The 23,845-nt window shown below is 46.9% G+C and overlaps 1 protein-coding gene across 1 annotated transcript; it reads left to right on the top strand.

Annotated features, from left to right (window-relative positions):
• Positions 1–1,154: 1,154 nt before the first annotated feature.
• On the top strand, positions 1,155–23,725 carry SMYD5 (SMYD family member 5). The gene is made up of 13 exons (XM_053402128.1): positions 1,155–1,415; positions 3,941–4,049; positions 6,259–6,395; positions 7,489–7,610; positions 12,023–12,092; positions 14,328–14,432; positions 15,172–15,234; positions 16,331–16,401; positions 18,483–18,589; positions 19,765–19,821; positions 20,252–20,346; positions 22,074–22,144; positions 22,778–23,725. The coding sequence occupies exons 1-13, from the start codon at positions 1,320–1,322 to the stop codon at positions 22,926–22,928; spliced, it is 1,254 nt and encodes a 417-aa protein (XP_053258103.1). The 5' UTR covers positions 1,155–1,319; the 3' UTR covers positions 22,929–23,725.
• The last annotated feature ends 120 nt before the right edge of the window (positions 23,726–23,845 follow it).

Below are 23,845 nucleotides of genomic sequence, written 5' to 3'. Positions count from 1 at the left end.
TTGTTGTTGTTTAGTCGTTTAGTCATGTCCGACTCTTCGTGACCCCATGGACCAGAGCACGCCAGGCACTTCTGTCCTCCACTGCCTCCCGCAGTTTGATCAAACTCATGCTGGTAGCTTCAAGAACACCATCCAACCATCTCGTCCTCTGTCGTCCCCTTCTCCTTGTGCCCTCCATCTTCCCCAACATCAGAGTCTTTTCCAGGGAGTCTTCTCTTCTCATGAGGTGGCCAAAGTATTGGAGCCTCAGCTTCACGATCTGTCCTTCCAGTGAGAACTCAAGGCTGATTTCCTTAAGAATGGATACGTTTGATCTTCTTGCAGTCCATGGGACTCTCAAGAGTCTCCTCCAGCACCATAATTCAAAAGCATCAATCCCCATGTTACATTCCCCCCAAACTACATCATGGTTACATCATGAAAGGGGAGGTCTGGTGGCCGTAATCTGAGCATCCTGGACCCTGCCCCATGGTTCCCCTTGCCCTCCACCAAACACCCATCAAGTGAAACAAAAGAGATCTTTACATTTCCCTGTTTGCCAGCCAAGTTCATCACACCCTTTTGTCTTCCTCTGGGTTTGTTATTTCTGGACTGGCTACCTGTCTGGCACTCAGGTATCAGGAGGCCAGGGATTATCACTCAGGCAGAGGGGCTGCTGAGGAGCTGAGCTCACCTTTCTATATGCATTTCTGAAGTTTTCCCAGTGAGCCAGTACATAGGTACATTGATCGGTGAATTCTTACATTTGGTATTGTGCAGCAAAGGCCCTTTGAGTAGATAGGAAGAAACTGTGATGAAGTGTTTTGTGGGGACTACAGGACAAATCACAAAAGTCACAAAAGTGATTGTGCTGATTTTGGTAGTGGGCTGCATGTGCATGGTATCTGCTGGAGGGGCAACTCTCCCCCCCCCCAACCTATACATAAATTCCTGCAACAGCGGCTATGATCGGGAGACAATGGAGGGCTGCGCATTTAAGGATGAAGCACTGCGGTTGTCTGCAAGGGCTTCCCACGCGGCGGGGTAGATTCTGACAGCCTGCATGTCACTTTTGCAGGCAGCTTTCTCTGGGCGGGGCCTCGGGCCCGGCAGCAGCAGCCTCCCGGCCTCCCCAACCTCGCAGGGTTGTTGTTGCGGGGAGCCAAACCCGGGCGCCGCCTGGCGCTCCTTTGCAGGAAAGGCCGGCCAGCGACGCAACGGGGACGCAAAGCTGAAATCCCGACGGGCAAACCGAGCTGCGATCCCTCCCTCCCGCGATTGCAATTGCATTTCTTGCTCCTCCTCCTCCTCCTGGCGGGCAGGGTCAGAGTTGGGCCAAGATGGCGGCTCCCATGAGTGACACGTTCTCCTTTTGTATGGACCCCGCCGGCCAAGCCCGCCGCGCCCTGGAGGTGCGATTCATCAGCAACGTAAAGGTGAGCAAGAGGGAGCGGCTCCCTGATTCCCCCCCCCGCACCTCCTCCTGCTGCGGATCCAGTGGATCCTCCTCTGCTGCAGGGAAGGCGATCTCCTCCCTCCATCTCCCCGCTGCCAGATCCTGCGGGGAAACGCAATGCTGCAGCGACTGGCTGCTGTGCGCGCTTGCAATGGACCAAACCATCCAATGCGCCCAGGGCGCAAAGCGGCCTCCGTTGCGCGCGGATCGGGGGTGTCAGGATGCCGGCCTGCCGGGCGGCGGGGCCGGCTTCGGAGCAAAGATGCGCAGGGCGGGGTGTCTGCAGAGATGCGGGCTCCCGGGGCCGGATCCGGCCGGGTTTCCCCACGCGCAACCACGCCCGGCCGCCGCCACATCAGCTGAGGGACTGCCATCCTGGGGGTGGGGCGTTGGATCGCTTTCCGATCTGGCGATGGTGCCAGCTTGCCCAAAGGTGGGAGGGAGCCTCCAGTGAAATCGGCGGGACTTGCTCCCGAGTAAGCGCTGGCAAGCGGGGAGAGCTGGGTTCCTGCTTGTTGGGAGCACCGTGGGCGCCTGGTTGGGGACAGGATGCTGGGCTGGGGCGGGAGGGGCTTTGGCAAGGCTTTTTCCTTGGGCAGGCTGTGGCTTTTGATTCGGACTGGGCAAATTGATCTCTGCTGGGCTCCTAGCCAGGATGGGGCCATGGGATCCCGGTTTCTGGAAGCCGCAGGAGGGCAGAGGGCTCTTGTGCCCGAATCCTGCTTGCTGGCTCTCTGCAATGGGCAACTGGTTGGTCACTGTGAGCTCAGGGTGCCTGCCTAGGTGGGCCCCTTGTGGCCAGATCAAGTTGCAGGACTCTGTTGCAGAGACCCCTCGTGGATTACCTCCTAATATGTTTTTGATTTTGCCAAACGGGGATTTTAATAAACCAATTTTATTGCACGAAACAAATCCACATTATTTTGATCCATTCCCGCAGGGCCACTGAAAGGCATAGGGCCCATAGGCGGATATAATATATAACACTGGTCTCCCAGTACATTTCCGAGTACGATTCAGAGTGTTGGTGCTGATCTTGAAAGCCCTAAACGGCCTCCACCCAGGATACCTGAAGGAGTGTCTCCACCCCCATCATTCAGCCCAGACGCTAAGGTCCAGCTCTGAGGGCCTTCTGGCGTTTCCCTCCCTGTGAGAAGCCAAGTTACAGGGAACCAGGAAGAGGGCCTTCTTGGTGGTGGCACCTGCCCTGTGGAACACCCTCCCGTCAGATGTCAAAGAGAAAATAACGACCAGACTTTTAGAAGACATCTGAAGGCAGCCCTGTTGAGGGAAGCTTTTAATGTTTAATAGGTTATTGTATTTTAATATTCTGTTGGAAGCCACCCAGAGTGGCTGGAGAAACCCAGCCAGATGGGCGAGGTATAAATAATAAATTACGGTATATTATTATTATTATTATTATTATTATTATTATTATTATTATTATTATTCCTACTCTGCCAAGTTGCTGTGAGCAAGGAGAAGAGGCCTGCCTCCTTTACGGTAGCGACTAACCTGAATGTCTTTAAAAGAGGAATAGACCAAATCATGGAAGATAAGAGGCTAAGTGTGGCCAGTAGCCGCCATGGCAATGTGGGGGCTGTGCACCTCTGAATGCTGTTTGCAAGGAATCACAAGTGGGCACACAGCCCATTAGAATAACTGAACAGTTGAGTTGGAAGGGATCCCGAGGGTCATCTAGTCCAGCCCCCTCCCATGCATGAATCTTTGCCCAACGTGGGATTCGAATCCATGACCCTGAAATTAAGAGTCTCATGCTCTACAGACTGAGCTATCCCAGAGGGAGAAATGTGTATTGTGTTGACCACAATTAGCTTCTGCTGTTGGCGCACAACTGGCGTCCACTGGGTGAAGACCGCTAATAGCAAGCCCAGATAATCTGGATCAGACCAAATTGGGGCAGGTGCCCATTTACCCTGGTGTGCCCTAGTGCTCTCATCCTTGGGCTGCCAGTGTGTGTTACGGATTATTTTCACGACTCGTCGGGGTACGGTAGGGCGGCCATTCGTCTCCACCCAGATGATGTCGTAACTGAGTATGTGCTTGAACCTCTTTGAAGAGGAGCTGGGCTCAGCAAGGAATCCAAGCTCCTTGTCTGTACCTGGTCGCCTGGAGCTGTTTCTTAGCTCGACCCAGCTGACCAGGCAACCGCTGGTTTCATGTTTTGCTTCTCTTCCTCCTTCCCACTGCCCTCCTGTCTCCAAATCAAGCTTCTTCTTCTTCTTACTACTACAGCGGATGCTTGGGTTGTGAACGTGTCCGTGCGGGAGGCACATTCACAACCTACGAGTCTGTGCACGCGTAGGTCACAATTTGGTACTTCTGCACATGTGCAAAGCACGATTTAGCGCTTCTGCGCATGTGCAAGCGCCGAAACCCGGAAATAACCATTCCGGTACTTCTGGGCTCGGCGCGGTGCACAACCCGAAGCGTCTGTAACCCGAGGTATGACTGTATTATCTTTTGTTATGTCGATGTTAAAAGGGCAAAGGACTCTTCGCCACCAGAAACATCAAGAAGGGGGAAACAATTTTCGTCGAGAAGCCGGTGGTGTCTGCCCAGTTCCTCTGGAATGCCCTGTATAAATATAGAGGTGAGAAGACTGGCGCTCTCAGTCCATTTGGGGAGAAGACATTGCATTGTTGAATACAAGTGTGCATTGGGGGGTGTGCATATATCTCTGTGTGTTATCTAGAAATTGGACTACAGTGGTACCTCGGGTTAAGTACTTAATTCGTTCCGGAGGTCCGTTCTTAGCCTGAAACTGTTCTTTTTTTTTAAAAAAAAAATGTTTATTAAAGTTTTGCAAAACATACATCACAAATAACAAAACAAAAACAAATTAACAGACAAAAAATAACAAGAAAAAGAAGAAAAAGAAAGAAAATTCCACTTTTAAATTTCAAAATTCCATATCCCTCTTTCCTGACCTCCTCACATCTCCCTTTTTTGTATTCCTCTTTACTCCGTCAGATTCAGCAAATTCTAACCCACTTCCAACCTCGTTTATAATTATATATTTCCACTTATTATGTCTCTAATTTCCCTTATCTTGATCTTTTACTCCACCTTATATACTTTGACATAATATTGTTCTAGTCATACCCCCTCCTTATTAAAATTCTTCTTTTCATAACTCTTTTAACCATATCCCAAATGCCATGTTACCTTCACTTCCCACATCATTTTAACACTCAAACATTTTGCAATATTTTTGTAGATAGTTCTTGAACTTTTTCCAATCCTCTTCCATCAATTCTTCTCCCTGGAGCCTGAAACTGTTCTTAACCTGAAGCACCACTTTAGCTAATGGGGCCTCCTGCTGCTGCTGTGCCGCCGGAGCACGATTTCTGTTCTCATCCTGAAGCAAAGTTCTTAACCCAAGGTACTATTTCCGGGTTAGCCGAGTCTGTAACCTGAAGCGTATGTAACCTGAAGCGTATGTAACCCGAGGTACCACTGTATATCCCATGCTGTTCCAGAAGGGGGTTCCACAGGACTTGCATTTCATCTCCTTCCACTGTGTACCCCCAAAATCTGCTCCAGAGGATCCACCGGCCCCTACGCTGCTGATCCTGAGGGTGTGCAGCTGAGGGGCTGAAGAGGGCAGGGGAGAAAGAGGAAATTCCTGTGTGCGCAGAGAAGTCCTTTGGAGCTGCAGCTTGGATACTCACCTAGTCCAGCCTCTGCAATGCAGGGGTAATTTAGGATAACCTAAGATACTGTAAGGACTTCGGTATCCTGTGTTGTATACCTTGTATACCATTGGTTATCTGGTGCCCTGAGCAAGGCCTAATTTGGCGCACACACAACCCCCCCCCCCCAATTTTCTTCTTCTACTTTTTGACATAATTCCTTTTGGTACACTTGCTTTTTTTAATGGATCACCTCAGTACATACCTGTATAAATATAGGTATTACCGTATTGGCCTGAATATAAGCCGCAGCTGCCAATAAGCCACACCTTTAAAATTCAAGACAAAAAAGACAATCCCTGAATATAAGCTGCTCCCTTAAAATTGGGTTACAGGCTGAAAATCGCTGCGGTTGGTAGAATTGTAACTCCGCGCCAATTTAAGCCTTTTGTCTTGCAAGCCCACAAAAGTTACCATATACAGTAGTACCTCAGGTTAAGTGCTTAATTCATTCCGGAGGTCCATTCTTAACCTGAAACTGTTCTTAACCTGAAGCACCACTTTAGCTAATGGGGCCTCCTGCTGCTGCTGTGCCGCTGGAGCCTGATTTCTGTTCTCATCCTGAAGCAAAGTTCTTAACCTGAAGCACTATTTCTGGGTTAGCGGAGTCTGTAACCTGAAGCGTATGCAACCTGAGGTACCACTGTAGTTGCTAAAATCGCAAATCGCTATTCAGTTGCTACAATTCCACAGGTGCTCACACCCGCAAATGGCAAATGAACAGTCTCAAGCTCGCAAATCGGCAATAAAACTTTTTTGGGGGGGCTCCGTTTTACTGTATGTGTTTCAGCAGCGATATCGTAAAAGCCGATTTTTGTAAGGTCGCGAATTTAAGCTGTGCGGGATCCATTCCAATCCGGCTTCCGCTCCGGTCATGGGACTGAGACGGCTCTGGTTGCCCTAACAGATGATCTCCGCAGGCAGCTGGATCGAGGCGGGTTGGGGCTGCTGATTTGCAACCCGAGCGTCCACTGTATTTACTTTGCAATAAAAATTCTTTAAATTAAAAAAAAGGAAAGGAAAGGAAAAAATGCCCCTTCTGTTGTTTTACATTCCCAGCACTTACTTTCCTTCATGGCTCTTTTCTTACCCCAATCTCCCCTCCAGCCTGCGACCATTGCTTGCGAGCGCTGGAGACGGCGGAAGAAAATGCGCAGAGGCTCCTGGGGAAACCCCAAGCCCTTCCTCACCCGGAGCAGTGCAGCATTCGGAAGGAGCTCCACCAACACTGCCCCGCTTGCCAAGTAAGTAGGAGGCAGGCGGATCGCGTCCCCTGGCACGGCCTGGGAATCTCGGTCGCCTTTCCCTGGCTGCCGAAGGGCTGTGCCAAAGCGGGGGGATTCCCCTTTGATGACAGCTGTGCTTCGCCTCCTATTGCTCCTTAGGCGGCTTATTCTTATATCCTCCTCTTTATTTTATTTCCCTTTCTTTTTTTTTGGCTTAAAAAAAATTATACAGAGCAAAACAAAGAAGCCTAAATTAACATTGCCTTCTACCGATAAGAAATAATAATAACTATTACAATAATGAAAATACTAAAAGTACATTCGCCTCCCCTTTTGAACTTCTATTCTGGTTACGATATATTACTATTCTATAAGAATCTATTATATCCTTTGCTGTCCCATATATTATTTTCTTTCCCAAATTCAACCTAACCCTCCCCTTCTCCCCACTGCTTCCCTTCCCCTGTGTGAGATCTTCCCATCATAATATATATATATTTTCTAGTTGCTTTGATGAAATAGAGTAACTTGAAAACTGTTAAATTATAATTACTTCTTTTGTCCTTACTTGCTTAACAATTGCCTGTTAAGAGTTCTGCTTTAACACCATATTTCTTCATGTATTCCCCTATTCATTCCCATTCTGTGTAGAATTTCTGATTGGAGCAGCCCCTGTTGGACGCCTTATTTTTGCCATCTTGGCAAACTCACAAATCTTAACTTGCCATTGTGTCATTTGTGGTACTTTTTCTGTTTTCCAATATTTTGCCATCTTGGCAAACTCACAAATCTTAACTTTTGCCATAAGTATTCTGCCATAAGTATTCTTACTGCTGCATTTTGCCATAAGTATTCTTACTGCTGCATTTATATTTACAAAAATATATTCCTTTTGTCTTTGGGTATGTTGTTTGTCCATGAACTCAATAAGTATGACACTGGTTGTTGTTTTTTGAAATAGAGCTCCTGAGCTCCTCACGTATCTCGTTCCAAAATTGTCTTACCACCTTACACCCCCCACCACATATGGTATAATGTCCCCACCTCTTTCTTGCAATTCCAGCAGAGATTTGGATGCTTTTTAAAAAAATTTGCCAATTTTACTCCTTAGGTGGCTTATTGCAGCGCAGAGTGCCGCCAGCTTGCCTGGGAACAGTATCACCAGGTTTTGTGCCTGGGGCCATCCAGACAGGACCCCAACCACCCGCTCAGCAAACTGCAGGAGGCCTGGAGGTATTTATTTCTCATTTTTGAGGGGTTTTTTTTTAACCTCGTGTTCTGAAGATGCGAACCGCCCTGAGACGTACGGATGAAGGGCGGATATATAGTTATATATAGTTATATAGTTTTATATATAACTATTTTTATTAAACAATTTCAACATAACAAATTATCAGTCCAAATAATCAATCACATTATTTTCCCCCTTCCCCTCCCCATCCCTCCCTCAGCTCCCCTCTCTGATTTCTTTACACATATTGTTCTCTGCATGTTATAAAATTGCACATATCCTTGCCTTGTCTACCATATGTTCAACTGATAAATTTGTGGATGTTTCATCAAAACCTGCCAAGGAGTCCAGATCATTTTGTTGTCTTTTCAGGTAATTTGTAAAAAAGTTCCCATTCTTCCTTGAAGTCACGATTGTCCTTATCACACAGTTTGTATGTCAATTTAGCCAATTCCGCATAGTTCAGTTTTTCTTGCCATTGTTTTTTCATTGGGATTTCCTCATTCTTCCATCCTTGTGCTAGCAAGACTCTTGCCGCTGTTGTGTTGCTGTTGTTGTTGTTTAGTCGTTTAGTCGTGTCCTCCTCTTTGTGACCCCATGGACCAGAGCACGCCAGGCACTCCTGTCTTCCACTGCCTCCCGCAGTTTGGTCAGACTCATGCTGGTAGCTTTGAGGACACTGTCCCACCATCTCTTCCTCTGTTGTCCCCTTCTCCTTGTGCCCTCCATCTTTCCCAACATTAGGGTCTTTTCCAGGGAGTCTTCTCATGAGGTGGCCAAAGTCTTGGAGCCTCAGCTTCAGGATCTGTCCTTCCAGTGAGCACTCAGGGCTGATTTCCATCAGAATGGATAGGTTTGATCTTCTTGCAGACCATGGGACTCTCAAGAGTCTCCTCCAGCACCAGAATTCAAAAGCATCAATTCTTCAGTGATCAGCCTTCTTTATAGTCCAGCTCTCACTTCCATACATCACTACTGTTGCCGCTGTTGTAGCATACACAAATAAGTTCTTTATTTTTCTTGGCAGATCTATGCAGATTTAATAAATAATAAGAAATAGACTTTTTCTGTCTGCAGAGAGGACTTGGGGGTATAAAAGTGGGTTTTTAAAAAAATAATCAGGCTGCAGGGCTTAGTTGCTTAGATTAGCCAGTTTAGAAGCCTTCTGGTTGACTGGAAAGTTGTGCCCCATTGCCTGAATGAATGGGGCATCAGGGATTTAAAGAACAATTATTATTCCTTTTTTTTAAAAGAATATTTATTAAATTTTCCAATTTTTTAAACAAACAAACAAAAACAGAACAAACAGAAACATTAAACAAAAGCATAAAATTCATAAACCATACTTTTAGATAACAAATTTCTCAGACCTCCTCATACTTCTCCTTCTTGTATCCCAATTAAGATTATTTGTTCAGCAAATCCTTCATTTAAAGCATTACAGCTTGTAACATTACCTCATTTTTCAAACCCTTTCCCCCCCCCCATCTATGTTCTTATATATCATTACAGCTAGAAACCTCTCAATTTCAATCCAGCACCATCTAACTTTCTTTTATTTTACAATATTTCTGTAAATAGTCCTTGAATTTTTTCCAATCTTCTTCAGCCGACTCTTCTCCCTGGTCACGGATTCTGCTCATCATTTCTGCCAATCCCATACAGTCAATCAGTTTCATCTGCCATTCTTCCAGAGTGGGTAGATCTTGCGTCTTCCAATACTTTGCGATGAGTATTCTTGCTGCTGTTGTAGCATACATAAAAAAAGTTCTGTCCTTCTTTGGCACCACTTGGCCGACCATGCCCAAGAGAAAGGCCTCTGGTTTCTTCAAGAAGGTATGTTTAAATACCTTTTTCAATTCATTATATATCATTTCCCAGAAAGCCTTAATCCTAGGGCACGTCCACCAAAGGTGAAAGAATGTACTTTCAGTTTCCTTACATTTCCAACATTTATTATCGGGCAAATGATAGATTTTTGCAAGCTTGACTGGGGTCATGTACCACCTGTATATCATTTTCATAATATTCTCTCTTAAGGCATTACATGCCGTAAATTTAATCCCGGTGGTCCACAACTGTTCCCAGTCAGCAAACATAATATTATGTCCAACGTCTTGTGCCCATTTAATCATTACAGATTTAACCGTCTCATCTTGAGTATTCCATTTCAGCAGCAAGTTATACATTTTTGACAAAGTCTTAGTTTTGGATTCTAGCAATTCTGTTTCCAATTTAGATTTTTCCACCTGGAAACCAACTTTCTTGTCCAAATTATAAACCTCCATTATTTGGTAATAATGAAGCCAATCTCGCACTTTATCTTTCAGTTTCTCAAAACTCTGCAATTTCAATCTGTCCCCTTCTAGTTCCAAGATTTCCCAATATTTTGGCCATTTGGCCTCCATGTTAAGTTTTCTCTGAGCCTTAGCCTCCATTGGTGACAACCACCTTGGAGTTTTATTTTCCAATAGATCTTTATATCTAGTCCAAACATTAAACAGTGCTCTCCTGCCAATATGATTTTTAAAAGCTTTGTGTGCTTTCACCTTGTCGTACCACAAATATGCATGCCACCCAAAAACATTGTTAAAACCTTCAAGATCCAAAATGTCTGTGTTTTCAAGAAGCAGCCAGTCTTTCAACCAGCAAAATGCTGCTGATTCATAGTAAAGTTTCAGGTCTGGCAGGGCAAATCCACCTCTTTCCTTTGCATCAGTTAATATCTTAAATTTTATTCTAGGCTTCTTGCCCTGCCAGACAAATTTAGAAATGTCTTTCTGCCACTTCTTGAAACAATCCATTTTGTCCAAAATTTGCAAAGTTTGAAACAAAAACAACATTTTAGGCAATACATTCATCTTTATAGCTGCAATTCGACCCAACAAGGAAAGCTTCAAATTTGACCAAATTTCTAAATCTTTTTTCACTTCAGCCCAACATTTTTCATAATTGTCTTTGAACAAATTCCCATTTTTAGCTGTCATATTAATCCCCAAATATTTCACTTTCTTAACCACAGTCAGGCCTGTTTCATTTTGGAACTTTTCTCTCTCTATTGGTGTTAAATTTTTCTCAAGAACTTTAGTTTATAACTTGTTCAATTTAAATCCTGCCACCTGACCAAATTCTTGAATTAGTTCTAAAACTCTTTTAGTACTAGATTCTGGCTCCTGTAGTGTCAAGACTAGATCATCTGCAAACGCTCTTAATTTAAACTGTTTGGCTCCGACCTGTATACCTTTAACCATCCGGTCCCTTCTAATCATGTTCAGCAAAACCTCCAGGACCGAGATAAAAAGCAGAGGGGAGATTGGGCATCCCTTTCGTGTCCCTTTTTCTATCTTAAACTGTTCTGTAACCACATTATTTACAATTAGTTTATCCGTTTGTTCTGAATATATTGCACCAATACCATTCTCAAAACCTTGGCCTACCCCCATACCCTGTAGGTTCTTTTTCATAAAGCTCCAAGAAATGTTATCAAAGGCTTTCTCCGCGTCCACAAATATCAAAACAGCCTTAGTGTTTATATTCACTTCTAACTTCTCCAAAATGTCAATTATGTTCCTTAAATTGTCAGACAGATGTCTACTTGGGAGAAAGCCCGGCTGGTCCTTATGAATCTCCTCAATCAGTACTTTTTTCAATCTCTTAGCTAAAATGTCAGCAAAGATTTTGTAATCCACATTTAATAAGGATATGGGACGGTAGTTCCTAAGTTGAGTCTTTTCAGTCTCTGTTTTTGGTATTAGTGTAATGTAGGCCTCTTTCCACGATTTAAAGAACAATTATTATTCCTGAAAAACACACAACTGTACATGCAGCATCTGAAAACAAAATATAGTCTTCGCCTTTTAGAATCCTCCAAAATACCTTGGGGTCATCTGCTCTAACCCCTGAAAGGTGGGCCAGGCAGCTTAAATAACTCTTCTTCTTCTTCTTCTTCTTCTTCTTCTTCTTCTTCTTCTTATTATTATTATTATTATTATACCCTATTGTTTGTTTGTTTGGTCGCTTTTTGCTATTGCAACTGAAAGCTGCTTTGGGGTGGGGAGGAGGGGGGTTTATTGGTTTGTGCTGTTTTTATTATGCATTTTGCATTATCTTGTATTCTGAAATCTACAGATGAAGGGCAGTATGCAGTTTTCTTTTTAAAAAAAATATTACAAAAGAAAATGCACAGAATAAAAGCAGAGAGGAGGAAATTCTAAGGGCAAGGACTTCCTTTGCAGATATTTGCAAGATGCTGTGGGAGCCGGTTTTGGCTGAATAGCTAATAATAATTAATAATAATAATACCTCTAGTTAATTATTATTTGAGGTAGATTCTGCTAGGGCTAGAGCACTCTGCTTCCCCCCTCTATTTCGTCTGTGATTATGTGAATAAGAAATCCCTTAACTTCTATTCCAGGAACATCCATTACCCCCCTGAGACTTCAAGCATCATGCTCATGGCCAGAATGGTTGCAACTGTCAAGCAGGTTTGTGTTGGGGTTTGTGGTACCCCAAGATCTGTGGCCTTGTGTGAGTGTCTGGAGGAGGGATGGCGGTTATCAGATTGAGGTTGAATCCTGACAAGACAGAAGGACTGTTTTGGGGGGACAAGAGACGGGCAGGTGTGGGGGACTCCCTGGTCCTCAATGGGGTAACTGTGCCCCTGAAGGACCAGGTGCGCAGCCTGGGAGTCATTTTGGACTCACAGCTGTCCATGGAGGCGCAGGTCAATTCTGTGTCCAGGGCAGCTGTCTACCAGCTCCATCTGGTACACATGCTGAGACCCTCCCTGCCCGCAGACTCTCTCACCAGAGTGGTGCATGCTCTGGTTATCTCCCACTTGGACTACCGCAATGCGCTCTATGTGGGGCTATCTTCAAAGGTGACCCGGAAACTACAACTAATCCAGAATGCGGCAGCTAGACTGGTGACTGGGAGCGGCCGCTGAGACCACATAACACCTGTCCTGAAAGACCTACATTGGCTCCCAGTACGTTTCCAAGCACAGTTCAAAGTGTTGGTGCTGACCTTGAAAGCCCTAAACGGCCTCGGCCCAGTAGACCTGAAGGAACGTCTCCACCCCCATCATTCAGCCCGGACACTGATGTCCAGCTCCGAGGGCCTTCTGGCAGTCCCCTCCCCCCCTTTGAGAAGTGAGGTTACAGGGAACCAGGCAGAGGGCCTTCTTGGTGGTGGCACCCTCCCTGTGGAACACCCTCCCATCAGATGTCAAGAAAATAAACAACTCTGACTTTTAGAAGATGCCTGAAGGCAGCCCTGTGCCAGGAAATTTTTAAGGTCTGATGTTCTATTGTGTTTTTAAATAATCAATCAATATTACAGTCCAGGGACCCAAAGCAATGCACAATTCAGACAGACTTAAAGATAGGGATCATTGGTTCTTGCAACCACCGATAAAAACTTTGCCACTGCTAATGTTCTAGCGTTTGACCGGTCTTCCAATAGGAACCTGACATAGTGAGCCTCTGAATTTCCCGGGAAAGGTACCAGCAAGGGTAATATCAGTTCAGCCCTGGCTTGCTCGTCTTTCGCACAGTGCAGCAAAATATGTTTTATAGAATCGGTGTCTTGGTCACACCAGCAAAGTCTGTCCTGGTAGGGAACTCCTCTCAACCTGTCATCCAACACAAATTTTAAAATATTTTGTTGGAAGCTGCCCGGCGTGGCTGGGGCAACCTCGTCATCTGGGCGGCATATAAACAAGAAAATTATTTGGCTTTAAAGAAAGGCTAGGTCTGGGCTGGGGGAGCTTTTTTGGCTCCAAAGGGCCACATTGGGTGAGCTTCCGAGGGCCGCATGGCAATAATGGGCAGAGCAGGAGTTGTGACTTCCGCCTTAGTACGGCCGGCCGCATTCCAGCAAACACCAGAGAGATACGCACACACATTGACCCTCACTCTTCCGCCCAGGCAAGCAGGAGACACGAGCCGTCATTCCTGCGTTTCGGGGGGTTGGAATAGAAGACCGCTGGGGGTCTCTTCCAAGTCTACAGTGCTGAGATTCTGTGATTCTTGCAGTTCAGGCATGCATTCACCCACGGAGGACCTTACGGTCTTCAAACAAAAACATCTTGGAGGTCCCAGGCCACAGGGAGGTTAGGCTGGCCTCAACCAGAGCCAGGGCTTTTTCGGCTGTGGCCCCAATCTGGTGGAACGCTCTGTCACATGAGACTAGGGCCCTGCGGGACTTGACATCTTTCCGCAGGGCCTGCAAGATGGAGCTGTTCCACCAGGCCTTTGGCCAAGGCACAGCCTGACCCCCTCCTTTGGTAATCCTCACAGAACTCCAGCCCAATGGTTGCCATTAAATTCTGAATTGATTTTAGAATGAATTGATTTTGGAATGTATTTCAATTAATTGATTGTGATTTTATGTAAACTGTTTTACTTTTATTGTTGTTAGCTGCTTTGAGCCCGGCTTCGGCTGGGGAGGGCGGGATATAAATTTATTATTATTGTTGTTGTTGTTGTTGTTAATCCCAGCCTGGCTGAAGCATGGAAGGAGAGCAGATGGGGAGCGTGCCGGGGGCCAGGTGAAGGGCCCTGAAGGACTGCATTTGGCCCACGGGACGGTGGTTCCCCACTCCTTGTCTAGACAACACTCCTTGTCTTTCAACATCTTCTTGCCTCGGTTGTTCCTCAGAAGCTCGCTGCATCGAGAGAAGTGGAAGCCGATATATATTTTATTTTGTTTCCTTGCAGGCAAAGGACAAAGACTGGTGGATCAAACTCTTCGCTCAGTTCTGCAGCAAAACAGCCAACGAGGAAGAGGAGATCGTCCACAAACTCCTGGGGGATAAATTTAAGGTTGGGAACCCTGTGATAACGGAAGGGTTGGTCTTCTGCGGGCTGGTGAGCCGTTCATTTGCGGCGGGGTTGGACTAGATGATCCTTGGGAGTCCCAGCTCTTCAGTTCTGTGACCCTGGGGTTCTTTCTTTCTGCCCGTCTTCTTTGACTCAAAGTAAGTGTCGTAATCTTAATCCTGCGCCTGCCTCCCCTGTGCATGCACAGTGGTTCATAGAAACCAACCTGCAGTTTCCATTATCTTGATTCCCCCAGCGTGGTTAGCCTACGGAACTCCCTGCCACCGGAGCAGAGGATGGCCACCAAACCTGGATGGCTTTGAAAGAGGGTTGGACAAATCCATGGGGCAAGAGAGGGCTATTCATGGCCACTAGCCACAATGACTATATGCCCCCACTGTCGGAGGCAGCGATGCTTCTGAATACCAGTTGCTGGAAACCATAGGAGAGGGGTTTTGTGTTCGAATCCCGCTTGCGGGTTTCCTGCAGGCATCTGGTTGGTCCCAGGATGCAAAACTCCTGGCCTGTTCCTGTTCTTATCTCAGATTTTAGTAAAAGTGCATTTCTGTTAGGACTCCAGAGAGAAGTGTGGCCAGGATCTCACGGGCTGGCAGCTGATGGGAGTTCAAAACATCCAGAAAGCCCCAGGTTCCAGAAGGTTGCAGGGACAGAATCAAGCATGGTCTTGTTTCCATTATTCCTAGCATTGAATGACTTGTGATCTTCTCCTCCACCCCTCCAGGGCCAGCTGGAAGTCCTGCGTGTCCTTTTCACCGAAGCCCTTTATGACGACCATCTCAGCAGGGTAAAGCCAGAATTTTTGTAGCTGGGAGCAGTTCCAGGCTCCAGGTTTCTCCTTTAGCGGGGGCTGGAATAGATGCCCTTTGGGAAGTTTTCTGGATCTGTCTGAGTTTCCCCAGCCACTCTGGGTGGCTCCCAATTGTGTGTTAAAAGCATCAAACATTAAAAACTTCCCAGTACAGGGCTGCCTTCAGATGTCTTTTAAAGATAAGATAGCTGCTTATTTCCTTCACAACTGAAGGGAGGGCGTTCCACAGGGCGGGCGCCACCACCGAGAAGGCCCTCTGCCTGGTTCCCTGTAACTTGGCTTCTCACAGTGAGGGAACTGCCAGAAGGCCCTCAGCGCTGGACCTCAGTGTCCGGGCTGAACTATGGAGTGGAGACGCTCCTTCAGGTATACTGGACCGAGGCCGTTTAGGGCTTTAAAGGTCAGCACCAACACTTTGAATTGTGCTCGGAAACGTACTGGGAGCCAATGCAGATCTCTCAGGACCGGTGTTATGTGGTCCCGGCGGCCACTCCCAGTCACCAGTCTAGCTGCCGCATTCTGGATTAGTTGCAGTTTCCGGGTCACCTTCAAAGGTAGCCCCACGTAGAGTGCATTGCAGTAGTCCAAGCGGGAGATAACCAGAGCATGCACCACTCTGGCGAGACAGTCTGTGGGCAGGGAGTGTCTCCTCCTGCGTACCAGATGGAGCTGGTAGACAGCTGCCCTGGACACAGAATTGACCTGCGCCTCCATGGACAGCTGTGAGTCCAAAATGACTCCCAGGCTGCGCACCTGGTCCTTCAGGGGCACAGTTACCCCATTCAGGACCCGGCAGTCCCCAACGCCTGTCTGCCCCCTGTCCCCCCAAAACAGTACTTCTGTTTTGTCAGGATTCAACCCCAATAGGCAGGGAGTTCCAAAGTTGTCTGAGGGCAGCCACTGAGAAGGCCCTGTCCCATGTCCCTACCAATTGTCCCTGTGTTGGTGGTGGGAACGAGAGATGGTGGGCTCCCCTATTCTACTCCTCTAGTCCCAGGAGGGACTCAGCCTCTGGGGCAGGGACGCTGTTTACCACCTCCATTTATCTCTCTTTTCTATCTTCTCCTGGCAGTGGTTCTCCCCGGAAGGCTTCCGGTCGCTTTTCGCCCTCGTCGGCACCAACGGACAGGGGATAGGAACCAGGTAAGTTCAGGTGGATTTTAGCCTCTCCCTGCAACTCCCCTGGGTGCTCTGGAGGTTAATTAGGACTTAGCGGAATACATCTACTTCATAGACACCGCGAGACAACAGGACTGCTCAAGGTGCCCTGACTATAAAATTGGAGAAATCGGGAGATATATAGCCGCACCAGCAGCATATCTCTTCTTTCTCGTATCCAAAAATGCAAGAAGGGCCTTTACACTCGCCAGAAGCTCAGCTCTGACCTTGCCGGTCCTGGAAGGATCCTTCAAAAAAGACCCATATGCTCAGAGACTTTGCGCCTGTTCATTGGGGGAGATAGGAAGCCCAGAACACCTGCCCTTTAGATGTCCCTTTTATGAAGAGGCACCTAGTAAGACCATTGATCCCCTGCTGGCGAGGCTCGCTGACCTCCTGGAAAAGCAAAAATTTGACCTTCTTCTGTTAGGCAAAGATCATAAGACGACCCGGATGGTTGCCAGATTCTGTGTACAGATCTGTAGGCACAGACCGTCCCCCGACTCAAACTAGTTCATGAAGAAAATCCCCAAACTCAGTTTCATGGGTGAGTCTGGGTCATGTCTATGTGGTAGCCTATCTTAAAGTTTGAAGTGTCTATATGTTTATCACGGGACATGGGTGGTGCTGTGGGCTAAACCACAGAGCCTAGGGCTTGCCGATCGGAAGGCCGGCAGTTCGAATCCCTGTGACGGGGTGAGCTCTCGTTGCTCGGTCCCTGCTCCTGCCAACCTAGCAGTTCGAAAGCACGTCAAAGTCCAAGTAGATAAATAGGTACCGCTCCAGCGGGAAGGTAAACGGCATTTCCGTGCACTGCTCTGGTTCGCTAGAAGCGGCTTAGTCATGCTAGCCACATGACCCAGAAGCTGTATGCCGCCTCCCTCGGCCAATAAAGCGAGATGAGCGCCACAACCCCAGAGTCAGCCACGACTGGACCTAATGGTCAGGGATCCCTTTACCTTTGCCTATGCTTATTGCATTTATAAATTTTAAATTTATTGTTGTACATTGTTTTAACTGTTTGTTTTCTTTGTGGGAATGTACCCCCAAGTGTGTTTTATAAGCTGGTCTCCAACTGTAATAAATTATCTAAAAGCCAGACCTAACTTTGCGGTCTGACGAACTAGTCAGAAGGGCTGTAGATCAAGGGCAGATCACCTGCTTTTCATTGAGAAAGTCCCCGGTTCCTTCCTCTTTCCTGAACCCTGGAGAGTCCCTGCCAGTCCTGGTAGACAGTACTGAGGTAGTAATGAGAATCTCAGGTGAGATCCTTGTGCAGCGGAAGTTGCTCCCTGTACCAGTCGCCACCTGGAAGCAGAGAAAGGTTCAGATAGCTTGCTGCTGCAGAAGATAAGGCTCAGCCAAACAGTTCTGGACATAGATAGATACAGCTTGTAGGCTTCTCCAGATACAGATACGTACAAAGTGTCTCTGTTGCTCTAAATAAGTTCAGCCGTTCGAGACGTAACGCTGGACAAGTAACACCGACTGGCTAGCAGACTGACTCACAGGCTGAGCTGGGGCAGCCCAGTCAGCTGGGTGGCATATATATGAAAAATACCAGTTGGCACTACAGTCCTTGCTTGGGGTGAGTGGAACTCAGTGGCTCGGATATTCCCCTGTTGAAATCACGTTTTAGCTGCTATGAAGTCACCATGAAGACACCATTGGCCCTCTACCTCAGTCGCTCTTCCCCGCCGCCTGCAAAATGGGTATAACGGTGTTGGCCTACCTTTTAAGGCACTGCCAATGAGGTGCCCTCTTAGGACCACAACTCCCACAATCCCTGGTCGTTGGCCATGCTGACCCGGACCAATGGGAGCTGTCTGGATAGGGGCACCGTGTTGGCTACCCCCGTTTTCAGGGAGGCGTCCTATGGATTGCCGCAAATCCTTTAGACGTCCCAGAGTTGGAGGTGTGATTTGTGGCGTGCCCCGGCCCAGCGAAATGAGGGCGCTTTTGGTGGTGGCACCCCAAAGGCAATTCCTTGCCAGCCCCCACAGAGAGGAAGACTCTATAAATGGAAGGAATTGATGCCATCTGTCTGTCTCTCTGGCACCACCCAGCTCATTGAGCCAGTGGGTCCACGCCTGCGACGCCTTGGAGTTACCCCCCCAGGAGCGAGAGCAGTTGGACGCCTTCATAAACCAGCTGTACAAGGACATAGAGAGAGGTCAGTGAACGGGAAATTGGGGGCCTTGGAACGACGGAGGGGCCGTGCCTTCATGGGTGGGAGGTGCCCAGCGCCCTTGGTTGTGGCGGTGTCGTCATGTGCCTGGCATCAGTGGCATAGCATGAGGGGAGCCAGAGGGACTGTTGTCCCGGGTGCAAAATTTGGGAAGCATGTGCAAAATTTCAAAAGAAAAAACAAACAAACAAGCAGTGTAAAAAATTCACAAAATAAATAAAAATAATAAAATAAACTCCCTCCACCATCACTGCCGCTTCCTGGATCTGATAGTGGTCTTGCCCCGGGCACTGGCATCCCATGCTATGCCACTGCCTGGCATCACTGAGGAACTGGTAAGGATGCTGAACTGTGTTGAGTCCATGCATGGCTCACCTCCAGGCCCTTTCTGCTTTGGAGAGCAGAAGAGCAGGCATTGCAGGATCAGGCCAAAGATCCAATTGTTGTTTTGCCTGATGGGCTGGGTGCTTGATCTTCTCCAACACTCTGGTGAAGCAGGATCGAACCTTGACGTCGTCCAGGGACGGGTGGGAGGAAGAAAACCACCTTGAGCCCCTGGGAGGAAAGTCTGGGTATAAATGTGATGATGATGATAATTTATTATTTATACCCCACCCATCTGGCTGGGCTTCCCCAGCCACTCTGGGCGGCTTCCAGCAGAATATTAAAATACAATGATTCTTGAAATGTTAAAAGCTTCCCTAAACAGGGCTGCCTTCAGATGTCTTCTAAAAGTCAGATAGTTGTTAATTTCTTTGACATCTGACGGGAGGGCGTTCCACAGGAAGGGCGCTACCACCGAGAAGGCCCTCTGCCTGGTTCTCTGCAACTTTGCCTTTTGCTGCGAGGGAACCGTCCGGGCAGAACGATGGGGGTGGAGATGCTCCTTCAGGTATACTGATAGAATCCTAGAGTTGGAAGGGGAACCCGGGGTCATCTAGTCCAACCCCCTTCAGTGCAGGAATCGCAACTCAAGCATCCCTGACAGACGGCCATCCAACCTCTGCTTAGAAACCTCCTAGGATGGAGAGTCTATACCACGGCTCATGTGAGGGTCATACTGTGCCTGATTCCTGCATTTAGGGTTCTCTTTGGGAAAGGGGGATTATTAAGAGACCGACATTGCCTCTCATATCTTCTTTCCTCCCTCTTTGATTTAGAGACAGGGGAGTTTCTGAATTGTGAAGGGTCTGGCCTCTACATGCTGCAGAGTTGCTGTAAGTATCAGGGGAGGAATAATCTGCTCAAACACTTTTTATAGAATCGAGTGGGAAGGGTACCCGAGGGTCATCTAGTCCAACCCCCTGCAATGCAGGATTCTCATCTGAAGCATCAATGACAGATGGCCATCCAACATCTGCTTAAAAACCTCCACGGAAGGAGAGCCCACCATCTTCTGAGGGCGTACATTCCCTTGTTGAACAGCAGAAAGTTCATCCTGATGTTGAGTTGGACTCTCCTTTCTTGTAACATGAAGCCACGGGTTCGAGTCCTAGCCTCCAGAGCCGGAGAAAAGTAGCTTGCAGCATTCTCCACATGGCAGCCCTTGAGATATAGAAGATGGCTCTCATATTTCAAAAAATATATATATCACACAGGAAATTGCTCCTTGAAGTTCATGGCTGCTCTGCTTGCTTCCTTCCTCAGGTAACCACAGCTGCATCCCCAATGCCGAAACCTCGTTCCCGGATAACAATTTCCTCCTGCACCTGACGGCCTTGGAGGCTATTGGGCCGGGAGAGGTGAGAGCCCTGGAGGCTGTGGGGTGGCCCTTTGGAAACCGGTAGGGCAGGGGTCCAGGAGACTAACACTAGGTGGCGCTAGAGGACATGCAGCCTCCTCTTCTTCCCGGATGAGTTCTGCAACGGGAAGCTGAAACTTAAGGAGGAGGAGTGTCACGGTCCGGTCCACGGGCGATCGAAGTCCTGGCGGAGGATGTCGGGACCGGGGGCAAGATGGCAGGGTGGGAGCAGGAACGAGAGTCCAGAGGTCCGAGGGTCAAGAAATGAGGAGTCATGAAGTCAAGGGTCCAAGGGTTGAAAAGCAAGGAGTCACAAAGTCAAGGGTTCAAGGGTCGAGAAGCAAGGAGTCACGAAGTCAAGGGTCCAAGGGTCGAAAAGCAAGGAGTCACAAAGAGCGAGAGAAAGAGAGAATGAGTTCCATAAGGGACCGCAAGGGTCATCTAGTCCAACCCATTGCAATTGGCCATGGGTTCGAGGCCCATGTTCCAACTCTACAATTCTGTGATTCTAAGCCAGAATGAGGTGGGCAGGCCGGTGTCTCAGTCTCCTAAATGGACCAGTCTCCAGGAGGTGAGAGCGGCCTGAGTTTTTCAGTCCTGTTGCAAAACATTGGCCATCTCCTGAGCTGAGACCTGTTTGAAATTAATCTGGGACACAGTATGCTTATGGTTAAGTATGTTGAGAACCAGAGAGCAAGAGAATGCCTTTATCGTTGTTGTTTTTTTTTTTTTTATTATTATTATTATTATTATTATTATTATTATTATTATTATTATTATTATTAACATCTTTATTGAAAATTCAAACGTACATAATTATATGTGCACTAAACATGGTGAGACGTAAAGGACAGAGAGAAAAAGAAAAAGAGAAACAGAACCCGTGTAGAAGGGAAAATAAGGGGGGGGGGAAATACCCAAACTGTATATTTTACAAAGTTGTTATTGTACTTCACCAGATCTTCACCTATTACAGTATTTGTAAGAATCGAATCCAAAAGAATACCTTTATTGTTTTTATTATTATTATTATTATTATTATTATTATTATTATTATTATTTACTAGATTTACATACTGCTCTTCATCAAAAGACCTCAGGACGGTTCAGAAGATAAAAACACAAATAAAAAGAGAAACCACCAAACAATATTATTATTATTATTATTATTATTATGCACTTTTTATTATGTACAGGAGCAATAAGGCACAGCATAACGCAAATCTGTTTGTGCTACTTGGAAAAGTGTGATATTAAATTATCTTGGTATAGGAATTTGTTCCTATGCGCTCAGTTCTAGATGTTCCCTTCTGCTTTTATTTAATTTAGTATCTGTGACTATGTTTCATTATGTTTTATTATAAATAAACACCGTATTTTTCCATGTATAAAACGACCCCTATTTTTTGAACCCAAAATTGAGAAATAAATAATTGCATCACTCCGTGTATAAGATGACCACCAATTTTAAACTATGGGAAAAATATAGTCTTATACACGGAAAAACACAGTATATGTTTGTTTGTTTTTAATTTAAAGCTGGATAGAAAAAAGATGAAATAACCTACAAAGATAAACATCAAGTAGCAAGTTCTTTTTTAAAGATAGAAATTGAAAAGGAAATAGGTAGAGGAGTATACACAGAGGTTTAAAAAGAAATGTTGGGCATGCCGCTCTGTTTGAGTCAACGTTTGCCTTCAATGTGTGCCATTCCTTATTCCCGAATAGGAGATCTGCATCAGCTACTTAGACTGTTGCCAACGAGAGCGAAGCCGCCACAGCCGCAACAAGACCCTCCGGTAAGCCTGGGCATCAAAGTTTGATGCCAACGGATGCCAACATAATATTGGGAGAGGCCCTGGGCAGGGGCAGCAAGAGGCCCAAACAGGACTAATTTAGCCAGCTAGCCCTGGTGATCATCTAATGTTTATTGGATGGATTTCCCCCCCAAATTGATTTTGAATTCTGAATTTACAGTGGTACCTCTGGTTATGTACTTAATTTGTTATGGAGGTCCGTTCTTAACCTGAAACTGTTCTTAACCTGAAGCACCACTTTAGCTAATGGGGCCTCCTGCTGCCGCCACGCCGCCGGAGCACGATTTCTGTTCTCATCCTGAAGCAAAGTTCTTAACCCGAGGTACTATTTCTGGGTTAGCGGAGTCTGTTACCTGAAGCATATGTAAACCGAGGTACCACTGTATTGTTATTCAGGTTTTATACTGTATTTTATGCTGGGTTTTTTGCATCAATTAAGTGTTTTAAATTTGTTGTTAGCCACCCTGAGCCCGGTTTTCTGAACCGGGAAGGGCGGGGTATAAATAAAAATTTATTGTTATTATTATTATTACGTGTCGGGAGGATAACAAACTGAAATCACCGCCATCGTAACTGCCACCCACCTATTTCTCCCCCTCCTCTGCCCCCTTCCAGGGAAAACTACCTGTTCGTTTGCTCCTGCCCCAAGTGCCTGGCACAAGCCAACGACCCGGACGTGACGTCGGAAGAGGAGGACGAGGAGGAGGAAGAAGTTGAAGGGGAGCCGGACGACGCAGAACTGGAGGACGAGATGACGGACGTTTGACCCTGGGGGCTGGGTTGGGGGTTTCTCTCTGGAGACGGCGGCAGCGGCTTGGGAAGCAGGTTCCTGGACTCGTGAGCGGCCAGTGCCAGCAGCCAAGCGAAGGGCAGAGATTTCGCCAGGACGTGATGAAAAGTCTGTCCCTTTGGGAAAAGTGTGCCCCATTTACTGACACCTCCCCTCTCTGCATTGTATCAGAGCTGTTAACCCACCCCCAAAGAGGGCCGGATCTTCCCCGCCAATTGCCATGGGGCAGTTCTCCAACACCCTCCAAGCCCGTGGGGCAGAGGGGCACAGGCTGAAGGAACCCCTTGACCATCATTTTGCCACTTGCCTGGGTACAGTAAAACGATTTGCAACGCAAAGAGCGGCTTTTGTGTTTAAGCAGTGGAGTTGTGTGGGGGTTTTTTGTTTTTACTTGAACAGTCATCACTAGTTTCCTCCTAAGCTGGTTCTTAGCAGTTTGGGGGCCTGGCTGCATTCTTACATACAGTGGTACCTCGGGTTAAGTACTTAATTCGTTCCGGAGGTCCGTTCTTAACCTGAAGCTGTTCTTAACCTGAAGCATCACTTTAGCTAATGGGGCCTCCTGCTGCCGCCGCACCGTCGGAGCACGATTTCTGTTCTCATCCTGAAGCAAAGTTCTTAACCCAAGGCAATATTTCTGGGTTAGCGGAGTCTGTAACCTGAAGCGTCTGTAACCCAAGGTACCACTGTATTTTGAAAAGAAAAAAAATGAACGAATTCCTATGTCCCACAAATAACCCAGAGATGCACTTTAAATAAAAGCACACATTCTACTCACGTGAAAACACCAGGCAGGCCCCACAAATAAGCCAGATATACATTTTAAATAAAAGGACACACTCTGCTCATGTAAAAACACGCTGATTCCCGGACCGTCTGCAGGCCGGGTTGAG

Source organism: Podarcis raffonei, chromosome 9 (genome assembly GCF_027172205.1).
Source record: "Podarcis raffonei isolate rPodRaf1 chromosome 9, rPodRaf1.pri, whole genome shotgun sequence".
In the NCBI taxonomy this organism is placed as follows: Eukaryota; Metazoa; Chordata; class Lepidosauria; order Squamata; family Lacertidae; genus Podarcis; species Podarcis raffonei.
Note: the sequence above shows the minus strand (reverse complement) of the source record. Positions and strands in the feature narration are given on the sequence as shown.

What these genes read in the sequence shown, in the direction of transcription:
- SMYD5 (XM_053402128.1), top strand. Translation starts at nt 1,320, where the DNA reads ATGGCGGCTCCCATGAGTGACACGTTCTCCTTTTGTATGGACCCCGCC. An exon ending in ATGACGACCATCTCAGCAGG is followed by an intron (nt 15,235 to 16,330) that starts GTAAAGCCAGAA and finishes TTCTCCTGGCAG; the next exon opens with TGGTTCTCCCCGGAAGGCTT. An exon ending in AGCCGCAACAAGACCCTCCG is followed by an intron (nt 22,145 to 22,777) that starts GTAAGCCTGGGC and finishes GCCCCCTTCCAG; the next exon opens with GGAAAACTACCTGTTCGTTT.